The sequence below is a fragment of the Melanerpes formicivorus genome, unplaced genomic scaffold, assembly GCF_026170545.1.
Source record: "Melanerpes formicivorus ecotype bairdi unplaced genomic scaffold, bMelFor1.0.p_v2 SCAF_179, whole genome shotgun sequence".
In the NCBI taxonomy this organism is placed as follows: Eukaryota; Metazoa; Chordata; class Aves; order Piciformes; family Picidae; genus Melanerpes; species Melanerpes formicivorus.
The window spans coordinates 310,630-330,436 of NW_027142531.1; the positions used below are offsets into that span (position 1 = coordinate 310,630).

The 19,807-nt window shown below is 51.3% G+C and overlaps 1 protein-coding gene across 3 annotated transcripts in view; it reads left to right on the forward strand.

Moving 5' to 3' along the window:
* Positions 1-19,807, forward strand: part of ALPK2 (alpha kinase 2) — a 34,737-nt gene that overhangs the window by 2,716 nt on the left and 12,214 nt on the right. Inside the window, exons 2-5 of one of the 3 annotated variants that reach the window (XM_068169319.1) lie at positions 618-742; positions 1,220-1,278; positions 10,218-11,925; positions 14,642-17,450. In XM_068169319.1, coding sequence (XP_068025420.1) covers positions 10,354-11,925; positions 14,642-17,450 — 4,381 coding nt within the window. In that variant the 5' untranslated portion in view covers positions 618-742; positions 1,220-1,278; positions 10,218-10,353. Of the gene's footprint in view, positions 1-395; positions 743-1,219; positions 1,279-10,217; positions 11,926-14,641; positions 17,451-19,807 lie in introns of those variants that run through there. The other 2 variants (XM_068169321.1, XM_068169320.1) reach the window with 2 other exon arrangements.

Consider the following 19,807-nt stretch of genomic DNA (forward strand, 5'->3'; position numbering starts at 1 on the left):
CCTCAGGAAGCGATTCTCCTAATGTCTCTCCTCAGTGATCCAGCATCCTGTATTTCTGCAGTATTTCTTTAGGTGACTTGCAAGCTTGCTTTGGCACCCCAGTGAACGAGCTGGAGCTCGGAGGGCTGCAGTGGCACGGCACTGAGGCCAAACCAGACGCTGTTCAGGAGGGGCTGTTGGCTCCTGGGTTGTATGGCACTAGTTAAAATGAGCTCTGCACATCTGCCTGCCGAGCAGGTGGCAGCACAGCATCCCTCCTGACTTCTGGGGCTCCAGAATCTCTGAAGAGCAAGCCCTTTAGTTAAAGACATTGCACCGAGTGGCTTTTCCCTCTGCTGTTACCCCAGGTTGCACATGCTTTGAAATCCTGGTGTTGCACTTCTTTGGGGATTGCTTTGGCCATGAGGCTGCTATGTTAAACTATAGCTCTCTCTGCTGCTGCTCCTGAGTGGGGGTGGTTGGAGGTGCTATATTTACTGCCAAACCAACCACTTTCCTATCTGGGCCTAGATAACAGTGAGAACAAGAAGTGCTTAGCACAGTATCTCATGGCCAGTTTTAGCTCTGCTTTTAGTAAAGTGCTCAAGAAAAAACCTGACACAAAACTTGCTTTTCAGCCTCTCCTGCACCCCTTGATCCCAGAGCAGTTTGTGCAGTTCATTGGGGTTCCTCCTTGGCTTCCTGAGTGCCAGGAGCGGGAGCACTTTCTTACTTAAGGATTCACTGTCTCCCTCTGAGGAATGTGAGTTGGTTAGGTGGACTTTTATGCAGTGATTGTTAAGAGTGCACTATCCACTTTTGTTTTCCTCAGCCTTGTAGATTCCCTCCCACTCAGCAGAAGTTAGGTGTGTTTAGCTTCAAGCCAGTTAGGAATTCCCATGCTGCCTAGCAAAGCAATTCAGCACGTGCCTTAAAAACAGCCCAGTGCTGTGTTGTGAAAAGCTAAGGCCAAGCTTCCTCTTTCTCAAGGCCATGAGGAAATTCCCCTGGACTTCTATGGAAGTAGGACGTGGCTGCCAGCTCTGTCTCGCTGTCTGGCTGAGGTTTTCCTGGGAAGGGCCATCTGCTGCATGTAATGAAATAGTCCCTCTTAAAAGTCAAACTGTTCTGCCATCAGACTCCCTACTCTAAGGTCACAGGAGCAAAACAACCCTGAAGCTTTCAGCCGGCGTCTCGGCTCTCAGCAGCGTGCGTAAAGTGAATGTCTTTTCTCTCCTAGGGCAGAGTGGGACCACAAGCCTGGCCTGCCTCTAGAACCTCAAGAGAGAGCACTCACAGGTAAGGGCACATTTGTGGTTGGAGAGCTCAGATTGCTTGTCCTTTAAACTCACTTGTCTGCTTTTTTATCCTGTGTGGAAATAGAATGTGGGTTGTAAAACACCCCTGGATGGGGAAGAGCAGCTTGCTTTATTCTTAATGCACTGGGTGAATGTAGGGGTGTGTACTGTTAGTGAGCAGGAAATGGGGTTTGTTATTTGCTGCTGCTAAGCCACAGTAATTTCTGCTCATCTTAATGGGTACTTTGTTTAAAGATGCTGCGTTTAACTTTCTGCTAAATGTTGCTGAAATCGCTGTGGTGCTCCTGGCCCTGAGCCCCAGCAAGGCAACCAAGCAGCAAACCGCCGTGAGCACCTGCACCCCTCCCTAAAGAGCCTGTGAGGGGGAGAAGCTCTCCTGAAATAGGCACTTCACTCCTTCTACATGCATCTTGCCTGGCCTCACAGTCAACAGGTAAACATTTCCTCCCTTCCAGAGAGGGGCTCTGCTGGCTGGGCAGCCTGTGAACGATGATCAGGCTGCACGGAGCGCCTGGCCTGACAGCGTCAGTGCTGGAGAAACGTTAAAAATAGATGAAGGCAGATCAGTGTTAAGAGTTGTGCCATGAGTGCTTATTGCAATTACTCTATATTAAGGTCTTTGCAATACACGTACAGAGGCAATCATTTACTCCTCTGGTCCGTAGCCGCTGAGCGACGGCTGTGAGTTAGCAGGGTGGATACGTGATCACAGGGTTAGGTAACGCAGCGTTCTAGTCCCAGCTCATGCCACCCAACTGTGCTGCTCTGGATGGGTGGTTTGATTGCAGTACCTTGAAGGGTTGCTAGAAGAATAATATGGCTGTAGGTGTTGTGCTCCAGCCTTAGGGATTGCAGACAGCACTACTGTGGGACACAGGAACAAAAACACAGTTCCTGTAAAGCCTTGCATGCAGGACCTCTCGCTGCTCTCACCCCATCCAATGTTAGACTCCTCAGCAAGCACACAGCTCTTTAAATGCTTACTGTTAACAGAGCTCACAGGGTAATAATTGTCCCCAGGATGACAGAAACTAAGTTCTGGAGCTCTTGTACAAGGCAACAGAGTTTAAGAGCATAAGCACAGTCACAATGCTTTAGGAAGACATTTCCATGGCTGCCTGGTACAATGACTCTGGAAAGCCAGCATGGACTAGGCGTGGGGGGAAGCAAAGCTGTTTCTGGTGGTAAGTGTAACTATATTGTGTGTGTCTGCGTGTGAGAAATGTAAACTGGTACCTAGTGTCTGTGTAACTGACGAGCAGGAAAGGTCTGTGTTTGGGAAGGAGACAAATGCTAAAGGGAAGGGATTTGCTACAAAACAACAGACCTCTGCTGAGGGGTGCCCCGCAGGAGGAGGCGTGGGAATGTGCGGTGTGTTCCCAAACACAGCAGAGCTGGCAGGCTGGGAAGGGGGAGGAACATCTCAGCTGTACAAACTACGTGCAGAGTCCTTGTGAGGAAGTTAAGGCATTTTTGAGATACATTCCCAGGGGAATGAAGGGGAATTAGCATTAGCCTTGAGCAGAACTGCATCTGAGCAGGATACCGAGGTACGTGAAGCAGGATGTGTGTTACACACACAGCGCCACAGCTGGTCGCTCTGCAAAGGGCCTGGGAGGCTGAGTGATTAGGTCTGTGATATCTTTGCAGCTCTGCAAACCAAGGGGCAGGGCCATAAAGCACAAGCTGTATTGGCAGCGAGATCTCCTTTGAAGCTCCACTTGCCACTGCAGGTCACTTGCTGCACAGACTCTTGCGGTAAGTGTTGCTCCTTGGGTGCTGGTGCGCACAGGCTCCGCCTGGCTGTGACTGTGCTGCAGGACTTCCCGTGCCCAGTCTCACCCAGTGCAGGCTTGCTGACTGACAGCAATGCGTACTGGAGCCCACTGCCCGGAGCTCTGCAGAGCCCAGTCCTCTGGTGGGCAGCGCTTCCCCCTCTGCACGAGCTCCCCTTTGTGTTCCACGGTGCTGCCTCAGCTCTTGGTCCTGCAGGCTCCTCTTCTGCTTTTGCTGCTTTCCCTCCTGTGATCAATAGAATAGGTATAACATCCACACCAGCTGGCTTTTTGGTGGGACCTGCATAGTAGCAGCCGTTCCTGTTCCCAAAGAAAGGGTTTGTGGTTACCAGGGTCACTGGATCTTTCATGCTCACCTTGAATTGTATTCACCAGCTTGCTTTATGGTGAAGCTGCTTGTCTGTGTAACATCTTTGTCCTAGGGGTTTGCAACGTGTGTCATATGCCCAGGCAAGGGGAGAAGGAGCTGTTGATATTTAACAGGATGGTCTACAGACTAGTAATTGTTTTGCCAAAGAGCGAATCCAGCACAAGCCCTGTGAGGAGAGGCTGAGGGAGCTGGGGTTACTTGGCCTGGAGAAGAGGAGGCTCAGGGGTGACCTCATTGCTCTCTACAACTACCTGAAGGGTGGTTGTAGCCAGGTGGGGGTTGGTCTCTTCTCTCTAGCAACCAGCACCAGAACAAGAGGACACGGTCTCAACCAGGGGAAGTTTAGGCTGGAGGTGAGGAGAAGGTTCTTCACTGAGAGAGTCGTTGCCCATTGGAATGTGCTGCCCAAGGGAGGTGGTGGAGTCACCATCCCTGGAGATGCTCAAGAGGGGATTGGATGTGGCACTTGGTGCCATGGTCTGGTCATGAGGTCTGTGGTGACGGGTTGGACTCGATGGTCCTCGAGGTCTCTTCCAACCTTGGAGATACCGTGACATTTGTCTTGTGATTCATCAGTAGTGATTCTCCCTTCCCACCCTGCCTCTCTTCCTGAAGGTTTTCTGTTCAGAGCTGATTGAGAAGTGAATGCATTTGCCAAATCTGCTTTATTGCTTTTCCCCTCCTTTCTTTCCTTCTTTCTGAAAAGAAGCAGTGAGGGGGAAGAAATAGTCTGCAAATGAGGCACAAAAGCAGAGCCTTATGGAATGGTGAGAGCAGGCTCCAGGGGCCTCCAGGTAAAAGCAGTGTAACTATCATAGTATCAGTCAGGGTTGGAAGGGACCTCTGGCTAAACAGCTCCTGCTCCACCACCACCACTCCTGCACCCAGCCCAGAGCTGGGGGCAAGACCTTCACCAGCCGAGACACCACCCAGAGGAGCTCAGCCCCAGGCAGGAGCCCCAGCCAGCACCCGTGGAGGGGATGGGAGGAGTCATCAGTGTAGGCCCTAACGACCGGGGGGCCACCAGGCCCCCCGGCCTTTGTAGTCACCACCACCATCACCCAGTGTGCACCATGGGGAACACCATGGGTACTCACCAGAGAAGAGAGGAGGATCCTCCAGCCCAGATGGGCTCAGCTTAGGGCTGCTGCCCTTCCTGTGGGGAATTAAATAGGGGAATGGGTGGGGAGAGCCAAGTGGCCGCACCTGGGGTGGGAGGAGACCACAACAGAGCCCAGGTGCTCTGGATTTGAGGGCAAAAAGGGGGAAAATGGGGCAGGTGAGGGGCTTTTGTGGTATCAGGTAATGATAGGACTAGGGGGAGAGGAAAAAAAAGTAGAAATGGGTAGATTCAGATTGGATGATAGGAAGGAATTCTTCACCATGAGGATGGTGAGACACGGGAACAGCTTGCCCAGGCAGGTGGTGGAAGCCTCATCCCTGAAGGTTTTTAAGGCTGGGCTGGCTGTGGCTCTGGGAAACCTGATCTAGTGTGAGGTGTCCCTACCCATCACAGGGGTTTGGAACTGGATGATCCTTGAGGTCCCCTCCAACCCCAACAATTCTATGAATCTTACAGTTTAGGCTGGATGTTAGGAAGTTCTTCCCAGACAGAGAGATTGGCCACTGGAATGTGCTGCCCAGGGAGGTGGTGGAGTCCCCGTCCCTGGAGGTGTTTAAAAAGAGCCTGGATGAGACACTTGGTGCCAAGGTTTAGTTGATCAGATGGTGTTGGGTGAGAGGTTGGACTCTATGATCCCAAAGGTCTTTTCCAACCTGGTTAATCTTGTGATTCTGTGAGAAGTGTCAAAGGAAGAGGTGAGCAGCCTGTACTGCATGCACCCTCCTCCTCCTCCTGCACACCTATGAGCAAAGGAGAAGGGCTGTGCTTTTTGTGTGAGGAAGTTCAGTGCAAATCAATGCCCGAGCGGTTATCCAAAGGGATCTGCCAGATGTGTTGTGGCTCTGCAGTGTGGGCAGTGGCAGATATGCCACTGAGGCTGTTCACACAGTATTGATGTAACTATCCATTGTTCTGGTGGCTGCAGCTGTCCCAGAGGCACCTCAGTGTAAAGTTTCTGGTCTAGAGGATTAGCTCTTAACACAGACCAGGGGGGGTTATCAGTGTGGTTCCTCTGGTGTGTTGGGCTCAGATAGCCCTGTCGTGGGCCGGTGCAGTTCTTCTCTCCCACCCTTTGTACTGAGGTGGGTGTTTTACAGTGGGTTCTTTGCAGAGCCAGGCAGCCACCCAGGGATGCTGATAGCACACAGTGGTGTTAATGCCCCGGTGGGAGAGTCTAAGGCACCCAGACAATGCTTTGGCTGTCAAAGCTTCTTTGCATCTATTGATTGTACTGCAGTTGTCCTGAGTGAGGTTTGGGCATAGATCAGGTGCCCATTGTGCCAGGCAGCGCGTGGACACAGAACAGTCCCTGGACCCCAGAGGCTTGTGGGGTGATGATAAGGGAGAGACAATCTGTGGGCAGAGACTGATGGGTCCTGTGGAAGTGAGGAGGAGCAAGGCCCTCTGAAAGATAGGAATAAGTCCTGCTGAATGAGGGCACAGGCTGAGCAGGTCAGGACTGTAGAGAGAACAGTGACTTTGTGATGAGTAAGTAGTGAAGAAGAGGAAAAAAACCTCAGAGTTTTCTCCACTGACTCTAGAGGACATGAACCCCACAGAAAGACACAGAGTGCCTCCTGGGCTTGTAAGATACGTGATCTTTCTGCACCAGTAAGTCCTGTGGCTGTGAGATCTCTTGCAATGCAGGTTCCCATTTTGGTTATAACTAAATAAAGCATGACACGAGAGGAACAGTCATAGCCACTTTCAGAAATGGAATTGATGTACTTTTGTTGGTTCAAAAGTGCTTTGGCTGACTTTAGGATTAAGCCTACAGTTCCTTCTGAAATCAGCAGAAGTGGCTGTGGGTCCAAAGCCACCTCCACACAATTGACTCACCCTGGCACTGCTCTTTCCGTGCCAGAGGGTAATTTTTCCAAAGTATTTTGGTCTGGGTTGGATGAAATGATCAGATATTAGATGTGTGCAATAGCAAAAATAAATGTCCAGTTGGTTAAAAGTGTTGGCATTCCGGTGGGGACCGCTGGAGCAATCAGAGTTTTGAACTGGAATTTCAGACTGCTTTGTCACTACAGGTTTTAAACCCCAGTCCAGATGAAGTGCACACTGTAAATCAAATAGCTTTTTTTCCCTACAAATTTACTTGCATTTATTTTATGTTCTGTTTCCCTTAAAGAAATGTCAAGTGGGTTTAGCCCCCTGGGTGTTTCCCCAGCTGTTCTTCTGCGCAGTATTTGGAACTGGCTGTTTTCCATGAGCGCTTCGGCTGTGCCCTGCCACGGACAGGTTTTGGGGATGTCTTTCCCCTGGCTGGCTGGTTAACCCAGCTGCTGCAGGCTTTCATCAGTTCTGTGTTTCTGCTAGATCCTACCCAGCCACAGCTGTGAGGTTTCTGTTCCCAGGCTGCTGCCAGCTTTGTTCCCCTTTGTCGGTAGTTCCTGGAGCACCGAGCTCAGGCAGCACCGGAGCCTGGTGCCCGGCGTGTGTTTTCTTCCTGGCTGTGGAGCTGTACCCAAGAGAGGCGGAGGAAGGGGGAAGGGGAGGCCGTGTGTCAGCTGGCCATTTGTGACTGAGGAACAGTCTGTCATGGAGGGCAAGAAGGGCCAGCTGCAGGAGGGGTTAAGCTGTCTGGGAGCAGGAATGCTGGAGACAGAGCTACTCCTTGTAAGGAAGTGAGGTTTCCTTTGGTGGTGAGTAAGAAACAGCCACAGCTTGCCTTGCAGTCATCCTGCAAGGTAAGGCCCAGGGGCCAGCCTTGGGCAGCAGGGCAGGGTTGGAGCTGGACCCAGGACCCTGTGCCACTGCCCAGGGACTGGTGCCTGTGTAAGGAGCGGGTTCCTCTGCGCAGGCTGCTGTCACTAGCTAGAAGCCGGGTCAGCAAGTAGCATCACTGGTGTCCAGAGCAAGGCCTCAGACCTTAACACCTTTGAACATTCACACCTTCTCTTGTCCTGTCAGCACGTGTTCAAAACACAGTTCATCAGGAAGTGAGTTTATTTTCAGGTTCCTAGTGGTTCCTGATGGTAGGTGATCAGGAGCCCTCATTTGCCTTTCCTTTCATCATTTCTGCCACAAGTCTCCTGGAGGAGGTGTGGGGGAATTATAGCTGCAGTTCTCTTTCCAGTTTCTATCTCAAGTCAGTCAGTAATTTCTTTTAGTCAGTTTAGTTAATATCTTCCAGTTTCCCCCCAGATTTAGAAAAACTAATGCCCTTTCTCTTGGGTGGGAAAGCAGCACTTGGCGCAGGTTTCCTGGGGGACTGTTATTTTGCTTCAGTTTCCGTGGCTGGATCTGCCAGAATGTGCAGAGATCTGATCTGATCCTCATGGCAAAGAAATCTGGCAGCTCTTTTCCCTCCATGTCAAACCACAGCTGAACTGAGAGAATGATAACAGAATGGTGCAATTGCTTCAGCAAAGAGTATTCATGAGCCAATCTGCATTAACAAACTGCTGCCAGGGCTCTTTTCAGCTGGGAGAATTACCATGCTTTTAAACTAACTTATACCTTCCAACCCAGGGAAGAGGCATCTGCTCTTCTGAAAGGCAGAGATGAAAGCAGGTCTGAACCAAGGCAATAGGGAGCATTAGGCAAATGCATGCTGAAGAGGAGATGGGTGAATGCTGAGGGGGTAATTCCATGGCACTAATGAAATGGATGAGGAAAAGATGAATCTCTACCACTCCTTGGTTTTTTTTTCATTTCTCTCTGTTAAATATTTATATTGCTTGGAGTTGAAATGGAAAGCAAAAATGTGATCAGAGATGTGAAAGGCTGGAGATAATAGGATCTGATGCCTTTTTTTTTCTCCAGGCCCTAGCTGCATGCCTGGCTTAGACTGCAGTTCAAAGGCCTGCCTGAAGCAGGAGCAGAGCCTTGGCCTGGGGCCAGCTGACAGGTGCCCACATTATCTGTGCCCATGAGAGTATACTCTCATTGTCCTCCTCTTGTCCTCTTCAGCAGAGAAGCTCATATTAGGATGGGTTTTGACCTAGGCTGCTTCTCAGGCTCCAAGGTCTGAGGAAGCCTGTGTGCCAGCTTCCTGCCCTGGATCTCCCGTGCAGGTAATCACAGAAACACAAACTGGTTTGGGTGAGAAGCTCATCCAGTCCAACCCCTCTGCTGCCAGCAGAGACATCTGCAACTAAAGCAGGTTGCTCAGAGCCCCAGGCATTCTGACCTGCAATGGTTCCAGGGATGGGGCATCTCCCATCTGCCTGGGGTCTCACCACCCTGGGCACAGAAAGGCTGCTGCAGCTCCACACCAAGCCCAGCCACTGAGGCTGAGGCATGTCCCCAGGGGGCACATCCATGCATGTGTGCAGCACAGGCATGGAGTGTGTGCTGAGAGAGGGTGCTGGGCTGGTTGTCCCTGTGCTGCTCTGTGTGCTTGGAGTCAAACTGCTTGTCACACGGCCTGGCAGCATCCCTGCTGGTATCCCACCCCTGAACCACTTCTCTTCCTGCTTTTCAGCTCCCAGGTGACTGGACAGAAAAGGTGTCTGGTAAGGGTTTGACCCTTACCTGCTCTGTGTGCTTTGTGTGAGCGGTGGATTCTGAGCAGGCCATGCAAGCCCCTTGCCCTTCAGCCATTCAGCTCTAAGCTGGATCCCACATAGTTTCTTTGGTTAGAGTCTGCAGTGGACTGTGACACAGAGCTGGGTGCTGACAGGCCCAATGACTGCTCTGCCCATGGCGCTGCAAGGAGCATATAAGGAGCCACAGAGTGCTTGAAAGGGCATCGGGAGGGGCTGGTGTGCTCGGGTGCTAGTGGCTGGTGATCTTGCAGCCAGCAGAGAGAGCTTGGCTAAAATGGTCACAGTGGGAGGAAGTGAGGGAAGGCAAAAGAGAATGAATAGAGGTGTTTTTAAATGGCTTCATTAGAGTACCAGGGTGGCAAGAAAGTGTGCAAAAACATCTCAAGTATCTAAAATCCTGTGATTGGAGAGATGATTGCATATTTCTTTGGGTTCAGCTCACAGCAGCCTTTGGGTGCATTTCACTTGGGGTTTATGTGAATTCTGCATTGCCACACCACGTGGCCTCTGCAGGGCAGTTTGAAAGTGAGGTTCAGTGTGAACACGACACAGAAGTTAATCAGCCTCCCCACAGAAACGACAGACATCAAAGCCAAAGTGCAAGAGAATTCTTTGGCCAGAAAGAGCCTTTGAAATTTAACCAGACCGTTTTCTCCAGGTACATCTACAAAGAGACTCTGCGGTGCATGCCCTGTGTGATGTGTGTGTCCCTGTGTCCCTGTGTGTGATGCCAGTGCAGGCAATACCCTGCAGGTGTGCTGTGTGACGACCAAAAGAGCAGGCACTTGTAGAAGTCATGCACCCGTGGAAATGGGCTGCAAACTGCTATTTGCATTTAGGGATGTCTAAACAGCATGTGCCAGAGCCTGGTTTGTGCTGCTGCAGGTATGTGCAGGCTGCTTGAGAATTAGTTTCTCTAGCACACATCAGCCTGGACAGTTGCAGTGTGCAGCTGTGAATCACCACAGACAGCTGGGCTGTAGGCACTGTTTTAACCTCTGATCATGATTTTTAAATACTGGTATCTTTGTTTTGAAAAGGCTTGCAACTTTGTCAGCTGGCCACCTGTCACACAATGCAGAGGCCCACTGAGGAAATCATTTTTGACCCTCAAGTTTCTTTGACTTGCAGGCGTGCAGAGCACCTCACTGAGGAGCACCTGGAAGCAGTCTGGCAGCTAGAATGAGCTGCTGCTCAGCTGCTGTTCAGCTGGAGTCAGGTACCGAGCACAGCACTTCACCGGAGTTGGCCAGTGACCTGAGCGACAATGCGGGAGGCTTCGGGGCAAGCCGAGCAGCACCGGAGCCGGCTGGCGCCAGGCAGGAGTGACCCCTGCGGGGGTGAGCCGGTGCCGATCTCACCGGGTTCTGGCTCGTCGCAAATGAATGGTTCGCTGCTTCCGAAGACCAGAGAAGCAGAAGCACTGTTTGAGAGATCTCACAGACACTTGCTTGACACAGGAGACAGCATGGACGTAAAGAATGTGTTTAAAGCCCAGGAAGGTGCTTGCTGCCCAAGGGGTGTGTGGGAGCAGGGTGGTGAGCCGGTGGATTGGAACAGCACGGCCAGCGCCGCTGCCGGAGCCGCAGGGGAACGCTGCGCTGGACAGGCACGTTCCCACCCCACAGAGGGAGGCACTTGTCAGACAGACAGCCATTGTCTGAGCAGGGAGGGCTCTGGATCTGGCCAGTGTCTGGCAGATGTCCAGGTGTGTAAAGAGACTGGGCTCGTTCGCCCTCTAACCGTGAGTGCCCTGCTGAGTGAGCAGGCAGATGCGGCCCTAGTAAATCACCGTGATTTGGTGAAAGATGATGCTGGTAGTTCTGCCCCCGTTCTGGAGAGTCACACAGAGCAGATCCCAAGTGCTAGGGGTGCCTTTGATGATGATGATGATGATGATGACCTCGAGTATTTTGAATGCTCAGATGTGCTGACAGCACACGAGAATGAAATCTGGAACCAGAAGTTAGAATTTTTATTAGACAGTGATGATGAAGATGATTTAAAACTGAGTAAGGATTGTGATGGGTGTGCTTACTTCCTCGGCGAAACGCCTTGTCGGCTCCAAGTGTCAGATAACACTACGCCTATGGATATCACCATTGGCTTCTGTGGGCATCACTCAAAATTCGAAGGAGTAAATGTAAGGAGAGACCCCTCTGTGTACAGCCAGTCAGCTTTGCAGGCAGAGATGACTCTGACTCGTGGGCACCACCGAGAGAAAAGTGCCAGCGTGAAAGACAAAGAGAAGTGCCCGGTGCCTGTGGCATCCGCAGCCATTGGGAGTGACCATCCCGGCGCTGGAGCCGACAGTCATGGCAGTGGCCGCTCGGATGCGGGCTCCTCAGCTGGCAAATCAAAGAACAAGGATGATACAGGTGCCCAGGCAGACTCCTCTGCTGGTGGCATAGGTTCTCCTCAGACAGGTCAGGCTGCAGAGAGGATGACAGAGAGCAGCACGGATGAGGACCCGCGAGGCGAGGGCTCTCTGCTGCCAGAGGAGCCGGGAGGAGACCTGCCAGAGGAAGATGCGAGGCACGCCGTCTGTACCCTAAGAGAAAGTCTGACAAGAAACCTTTTGAAGTTGTTCAACCCTAAAGAGCTTTGCAGATATGTCAGTACTATAGGACAGTCTTTCCAGCTGGCAGCAGAGCTTAGAGAATCCAGTGCTTCCAGTCAGGAAGGTGCTGTTTCCACACAGATTCCCGAGGAGACAGCGAGCTCGCAAATGCAGGCTGGTTCGTGTCACACAGAAGAGGCAGATAAAGACTGTCACTGGGAAAGAACTTGGGGCCTGTCTGAGCAAGATCAGATGCCAGATAAAAAGGTCTCATCCAGGGTAAGTGAAGCCCTTATCATTTAATGGAAAGAGCTGCTCTACTGATTTAAATGCCTTTTATTGCTGTTTGTCACCAATAATGTAAAATTTGAATTACTTTGAAAGCAGCTATTCATGTACTGCTGAATGACAGCTACGGCTGGGAAGGAAATCTGGTGTTGAAAAAGGCCCAAGCAAGCCATGAGCTGTTCTAATTATAGAGCGAGACTGATGATAGTAAGAGGCACTAATGGGACTCTGGACAGCTGGAAGGGGAAATCTGATCTCTGGGCTGTCGCACAGGTCTGACCAAAGAAACGATTCTGCCAGCCCAGAAGGTTTCTCAAATGCCTATTATGAGCAGACAGGGTTTGATTTACTTTCTTTTCACTTCACACTGAAAGAAAAAAATTGTCAGGCACTTAATGTGCTGGGAGTCCGAACCACAGGAGTGGGGTTTGCTGTGGAGGGATAGGCAGGGGGGCAGTTTAGTCCAGAGAGTTCATGCTGCAGGGGGCAATGAAGCCTTGTTTTTAAAAACTAAAGCATAATCAAGAGTCAGATACTCCAGCTGAAATGTACAGGCACTTAACTCCCCCCCCGGGGTGGTGCTGTCCAGGTACTGGTGTCTTTCACGGCATTGGTAGGCAGCCAGAGTCGCTGTGCAGGCTGATGGAGCGTCCCACCGGTTTTCGGCAGTGGGAGCACTGGGTCGTGCTTTTCCTTTCACGCAGTAAAAACCTGAGCTGCAGAAGTGCATAGGTGTGAGTATTAAATCCTGAGTAATCTTACCACCAGCTTGACTGGTTTGAAGGGCTGTAGCTAATGGCTCAGAAGAAAAATCTGACAAATAAACACAAGCTTGCTTCAGCTCCACAGGCTTTTCTTCATCTGTTATTTATGCCCAAATGCCTCCCAGCTCTGGGCAGCAGGCTAGCTTCAGTCTCACCACTGAGGTGTCTTAAGCAGTTTAAATGACTGAATTCTTCTGCCTGAAAAACAGCCAAAGATTTCTGTGTTTCTATAGCAGATAAAATTCCAGCAGCACAGAGTGCCTTGCGATGGGGAGGCCTCTGGAAGTTAAGGTATGGAGAGTTTCTGGCAGCAGGTGTCTGCATGGTGCACAGGAGGCATTGTTCCAGTGCTCGCTGAGCACAGTGCAATAAACTCAATGCCAGCAGGTTCTTAGCAGACAGCAGCTGTTACCTCACTGTGTATGCCGTGGCCAGGTTTCAGACAGACTGGTCAGGCTCTTGCCGTTGCTTTTATTTGGGTGTTCATCACTAAGGCTCTGCAGTGGATACAGATGGGGTAGGAAAGAAGTACTGGTGTGCAAAAAAGGGCCAGAGATGATCACAAAGCAACCCCCTGCTTTTAAACATGCATGAAGGAAAAGGAAGTTTAGATTTAGGTTCAACATTATGTGGTCTTGAAAAGGAGCCAGACAAAAGCATCCCATCTGGAAGCTACTCTTTATAGCACAAGGGAAACGTGGACAGCTTCTCACAGCTTCTGTATAATGAACCAGAAACTCCTTGGCAGTCTGCTGCTGTAACCTAAGGCAGGTTGAACAAGCGCGGTTGCTGCACACGAAGCGTGCTGTGGCATTAGCTGGAGCCCAGCTTTGGAGCCAGCTCTGCCAGGAGCAGGGTGAGGGGCTGGTAGCATAACCCATGGCTGACTGCTGTTGAAGAGAGCTGTATTTTCACTCTCAGGTCTTCTGAGAGGTCCACAGCAGCTGCAGCACCACACCACTATTTACCCAAGGATTTACACTTCCTTTAGTGCCAAGTTGCCTCTTACTGCAACAACCTTTGCAGGCTGTCTTGTGCAGCAACTGCTGTTCTGGCTGACTTCTTCCCTTAGGTGGTCAAGGTGGGAGGCTACTGGCTCCTCTCATGACCTTGTTTCTAGCCCCAGGAGAAATTCTTTATCTCCCACTTCAAAGCAGCTTAATTAAAGGTCTTCAAAGCCAACTGTACCAGCTGTGTACCGTATGGAGAACTTGCAGTGTGTCATTGGAAAGCCAGAACCCTCACCACACAGACTGGGGTCACTCCCCAGCTGCTGAGCCTGCACCTATGGCCTGCTGAATGCCAGTGCTGGTGCTGAGATCCTGCTAGAACTGGCAGGTTCAAAGGGGTTCCAGGGCATAAGCAACATGCAGGTGCCCCAGGAAGAATGGCATGTGGTGGTGGTGCGTTTCTAGAGTGTTTTCTTCCTGGATCTCCTGCTCATCCTGTCATCATTTTGTTGTGGCCGATGTCAGAGCAGCCTGTTCTTACAGAATTCGAGATGATCTTGAGGATGTTCTGTCAGGTTAACTCTGCCCCTGAGGAGTTAGGTGAGCTCCCAGAAAACTGGTCTGCGTAGCTACCGAAACTCAGCATTGTGGGTTATTGTGGTGGGACACTCCAGCTATTAGCAAAAGGCACAGCTATGACTGCTTTGTTGTAGTTTGGTATGGGTTGGGTTATTTTCTCTGGGTTTATCTAGCTGGACTGTATCAGTCACTGGTCTTCGTTGTGATTGCATTTCTCAGCATTTGGATTCAGATCTGAAGCCCACCAGGACTGAAGGCTGTTAGGACCAGGGCTGATTTCAGCCCCTTGGGTTGATAGCCACAGCTGACAAGTATTTCTACAGAAACAGGTACATTCCATGCCAGGACTCCAGTCCAGGCCTGTGCCAAGCAGCAATTCCAATTTTGAATTGTGTTTCTCTTCTTCCTCTGCAGAATCAGGGTGCCAATCTTAACATCTGTATCCAGATTGGCGAGCGACGACGCACGGAGCCCGAAACAGGAAAGGAGAGCGACTCCGTGGCTTCCAAGAGCGCAGGAGCCCTCCCTCCAGCTTCAGACACCCTTGCTGCTGAAAAGACAGGGCAAGCACAGACCTGTTCTCAACCCCTTGCTCCGTGGCATAAGGGAGAAAGTTGTCTTCAGCAAGTCACCTGTGAGCAAGGGATTAACGCTGGTAGCACTGATGGCAGCTCGAGGAGCGAGGCTTCACCTTTTCCCTCGTGGGACTGGGACTCTGCTTGTGAGCAGCGAGCGTGTTCCTGTGCTGCCCTTCCTCCTGCAGGGCTGCCTGAGGATCCAGGGGAGGGGGAGCACAGGTATAGCCTTGATTCACACGACAGCAATGGCACAGATGCTCTCTGCAGCCTGTCATGCGATGAATCTCCATCTGAAGCTAATCCCGAGGCAGTCCTGGAATCTGGAGAACCTGGGGGCCAAGGAGCTGCTGATATATCTGCAGTGCATGACCAGCTGTGGAAAATTCTTAATGAAGATGACTCAGACTATCAGATCACATATGAAAACCAGGGGATCACAAGTTTAGAAATTAGGCCAATAGGTGTCAAAGCCACAGAACTGAGCTTTGTACAGGAGCCCTCTTCTGGTCACCCGTTGCCAGCCAACCTGGCAGAAGAGCAGGCGCCTGTCACACAGCCGGCTACCGGCCCGAGGCCCGGGAAAGAAGACTGCAGTGTTTCTAGTACCCTACTTCAAACAGATGAAGTGTGCAACAGTGCATCCACGGGAAACATTTGTCTTGCACCAGCGGTAGGAACAGATGGCATGTGTCTAGATTCTAGCACTGAAAATAAAATGGAAACACCATCCATTTGTGTTTCAGCAAATGGTGCTGTCTTAGACACAGGGGAGAGCTTGGAGCAGGAGCCAAATCCAATGCTAACTGGCAGTGGTGAATCCATTCAGGTGCCTGTGGATGGGGAAGGAAAGCCTGCCATGAATAACTCTTCCCAAACACATGATGGAGCTTCTCCCGGAGGACTGCAAGGTGCTCACACTGTTAACCTAGCATGTGACACAGAAGCCCCCTCTTACCTGCCAGCTGTGTCACCTGGGACAACTGGACAATTCCTTCTCACTGAGCACAGCATGTCCCTGACAGCTGAGTCTGTGAGTGGGGCAGAGTGTCAGTTCAGAGGTTGTCATCCAGCAAGAACAGGACTGCCTTGTCTGCCTGAAGAGAAAGACATGTTCCCTGCTGACAATACCAGTCAGCTTGCATGTGAAGAGCACTCTTCTGTTAGCACCACACAGAATAGTTGTGAAGAACATTTACCAGAGAAAGGAAATCACTCAGCCTTGAGTGCACAAACTGCCACTAGTTCTGACAGCTGCCATCTTTCACAAAATGATGACTGGCAGGAGCTTCAAGTTCCTCCTGGTGAGCAGAAACACAGTTATGGAATGCAAGTGCCTGATTTAATTGAGGCTCCTGAGATGCTACCCCAAAATACAGAGCAACTGGCAGAGGTAGCAAAACAAGAAGCAGCACCCCCTCCCACTTCGGGACATCCATGTCTAAGAGGCTTTTCTGTCGAAGCACCCAGCTGTGAGCCCTGCAAACCAGGAGAACAGAGCAAGGTCTGCATGGGGGGTGAAGAGAGGGCTGCCCCTTCCTGTGACTCAGGAGTCAGTCACAGCTCAGAGAGTCAGGCTACAGCCTCCCCTCCTAATAGCTCAGAACAAGATGTACTTTCTGTTGGCAGTACCTTCATGTCTGAGGAAGAGTTAAACCCAGACTCTTCAAACCCCCCCACCTCTGCATCTGGCAGTGGAACACCAGTGAGTGTCCTGCTGCCCAGCAAGGCTCAAAGGAAGCACCACAGGGTGGCAAATGAGGGTTGCAGAGATTACAGCCATCAGTTAGGGATCCAACAGGTGAATGCACAGGAAACACTCTGCACACCCGTGAGCCAGGCAGAGGCAGGGGGGTGTGCTGGCACAGGGAGTCAGGCAGAAGCTGAATCCACACAAACTGCAGGCAGAGCAGAGGGACATTTGGGTGTGCTGGAAACGTCCTGCAGAGCATTGCAGGAACAGCTCCATGGGGTACTTGAACTAAACAAGCAGGAGCCACTCTTTTGCGAAAGCAAACAAGAAGTGCAAAGAACTGTTGAGTGTAGCCCAGATAAAGCTGAAACAAAGGTTCCTCTGCATGCCTTAGTTAGCTCCAAGGCTCAGGGACTGTTCAGGAATACCAACACTAAACAGCCCTCTCCTGACTTGATGTCTGCCAGCAAACAGGTTGAGAATTTAGTTAAGTCTTCTGAGGATGACAAAGATGAAGAACTCATGACACCAGAGACTGTAGTAAGTGGCTTAGTCAATTTGCCATCAGCTGATGCAGTGAACAGCCGACTCTTCCAAGAGCAAGCACCCTGCAAAAGAACTCCTCCATTCTCTTTGGTGTTGAACACACATGAGCCATTCCCAGTCAGTGTGGAAGGTCTGCAAAATCAAGAAGGGTCAAAGTCCTGCCAGACATCACCAACTGCTGCTGAGCCTGAGCCCACCCCATGCAAACAAGGCCCAGCAAAGAGTGGGCATTTCGCTGCTGGAGCCAAGACGAAGCTGCCACCAGCAACGCTGTCAAAAAAACCCCGACTGGAGGAGGGAGGAAAGGGCAGCAGCTGTGTCAAAAAGCCTGTGAAGAGTGAGGCAGGCACGATTCAGAAAGAAGACAGAAAAGAGCAAAGGAAACTCCTTTTGAAAAAGGATGGCAAAGGTAAGGGAAAACTGATCCTCATCCCTGTCCTTTCCCACTGCTCTGGCCATGGGGAGCGGTTTGGATTCATTAAGCACACTGCAGCCCAAGGTGCTCCCCCGACCCTCACTTCCTCTCAGCCCATGCTGAGCCCTCCTGAGCGCCCTTTGCAGCTGGCATTATACTTGTATCAGCTTTCTGACCTGTGTGCAGCAGTCACTCCTTCACTTGTTGTTTCCAGTATCTTTCTGGGGGGTGTCTAGCACAGGGATCCCATGTCACTGCACACAGCCGTGCATGTTGTGCGCCCAGCTCTGCTGCTGCCCTCTGGCCGCCCACAGCAGCTGCCCTCTCCTGGGTGCCAAACACATTCATTACTAGCAGGGTGGCATCGTTACCATAGGGTGTGCCTAGGGCAGTGCTGTCTGCTGCCTGCTGGCTGGCTCTGCAGATCCTTTGCACCACTCTCAGCACTGGTGAAACTAGCAGTTACAGTGGGAGCCACCGCAGAGAAGGGGAAGGAGAGTCAGCTTGCCTGCTGCAGCCTCGTGGGGCTTGCTGAACAGGGGGCACAGACTGCAGACAGCAGTAGCAACAGTGGGGCAGATGAGGCAGTGCTGGGTTCTGTGGATACCTTCCAGGGACCGTGTTCTTTTGCCCTTCGAGGTGACATTTCATGTTTACATCATGAAATAATTTCTTAGATCAGAGCAGGACTGAGCAGTGGCTAAAGGTAAGCCACACAACTGTGAAGCTCTTCAGATATTCTAATTACAGTATGGTCTGGTAAGGGTTCTGCTTTTCCAGTCACATCTAACACACACCCTTCTCTGCTGGGAGATGTGTCCTTTGCCAGAGAGTGGTGTGAGAGGAGAGCCACATTCCTTCAGAGCAGAGCAGGCACCCTGCAGTCCTGAGAAATTCCTGAAGCTGTGCTTGGAAAATGAATCAAACATCCAGGCTTGCCTCAGATAAGACTGAATTTCCTGAACCTCTTCTGATCTGCTTCAGTCTCACTGGAAGGAATGTGTGTTTGTACCTTAGAGAGCTGTGTGGGGCCCTGCCCAGCGCCACGGGCAGGCTGCTCTGGCCTGTGCCCACCCCTCTCCTCTGTGTGATTTTCAGCTGCAGAGGGACAAGGGAGGTTCACAGAGGGAATGTGGAGCTGTTGGTTCTATTTACAGTTCTGTCACGTACTGCCGGTGTCATTCCAGCCCTGATTCAGCAGGATTCTGAGGCCTAAGGACTTAAGTGAGTACAAGTTAAAGATAGCAGTCACTTGCAGGTGCCTGATCCTGCGGGCTCGATCCAGCGTGCCTTGGGCATTAGGCAGGGAAAGTCAGACTGCAGGAATGGGGTCCCTGAGGGAGAGGCATCCTGCCAGCTCATCCAGACTCTGGTGGCTCAGAGCTGACATGGTAGGAAACAGAACATCTTGCATCTTGCAGGGATGTCTCACTTCAGCACAGGGATGTCCTGATCTCAAAACCTTTCCCTCAGTACCTGTTGATTCCCATTCTTTCCAAGAGCCCTCTATCCTCCCGCCCACACCATGCCCACGGGCGAAGTCACTGGAGCCCTCTGTGAGCCAGCAAGCACGTGTCAGTGGAGAAGCAGCTCCTCAGGACCTCCCCCAGGCTGGGCTCTGAGGGGTTCCTGGGCCTGTTTGTGTGATGGTCAGTGTTTAGCAAAGAACCATGCCCTGTGGCTGGAAAGGTAGGGCCTGCCGCGATTAAGAGATGGGACTCAGCCTGATGCAGGCCAGGTGTCCACTTTACTATGCAAAGTCCTGCTTTATAAAAGCTAATACAACGCAGAGGCAGCTCAGGAGTGGAACCAGGGACTCTGTTGTATCAGTCTGCTATACGTGTGAAGTCTTACACTCTCAGGTCATAACAACCATTCGTAATCAGGTATCGGCCCTCCTCCGACTGCACTGCGGCACCGTGTTCCCATAGTTCACAAGCCATCAAGGCCAACACTGTCTCCTCTTATCAGTCCAGCAGTGCTTGGAGCTCAGCTCTCCAAGATTTAACCCTTCAAGGGACTTTCTTTAGAGGGGAGAAATCAGTCGCTGAAGAGTGAAGCGAAGGCCACCGACATGCCCAGGTGCAGACAGCTAACCACCCTCCTCCCGTCTGAACGGAAATCCTCCCTGCACCTTGCAAAGGGTCTCATCCTGGCAGTGTGTGTTAGGTGTGTTCCAGGATCACCTTGGAGACTGAGCTCAGGCACTTTCTCAGCTGAGTTCTTACTGTGCCACCACATAGTGTGGTGTCTTTTTCACTGATAAACCCAGCCAGTCCTTTAGTCAGAGGGATTGTGTTTTGATGAAGAAATTGTTCTGCGTCGATGCCTTTGTCGCCTGGAGCTCCCCT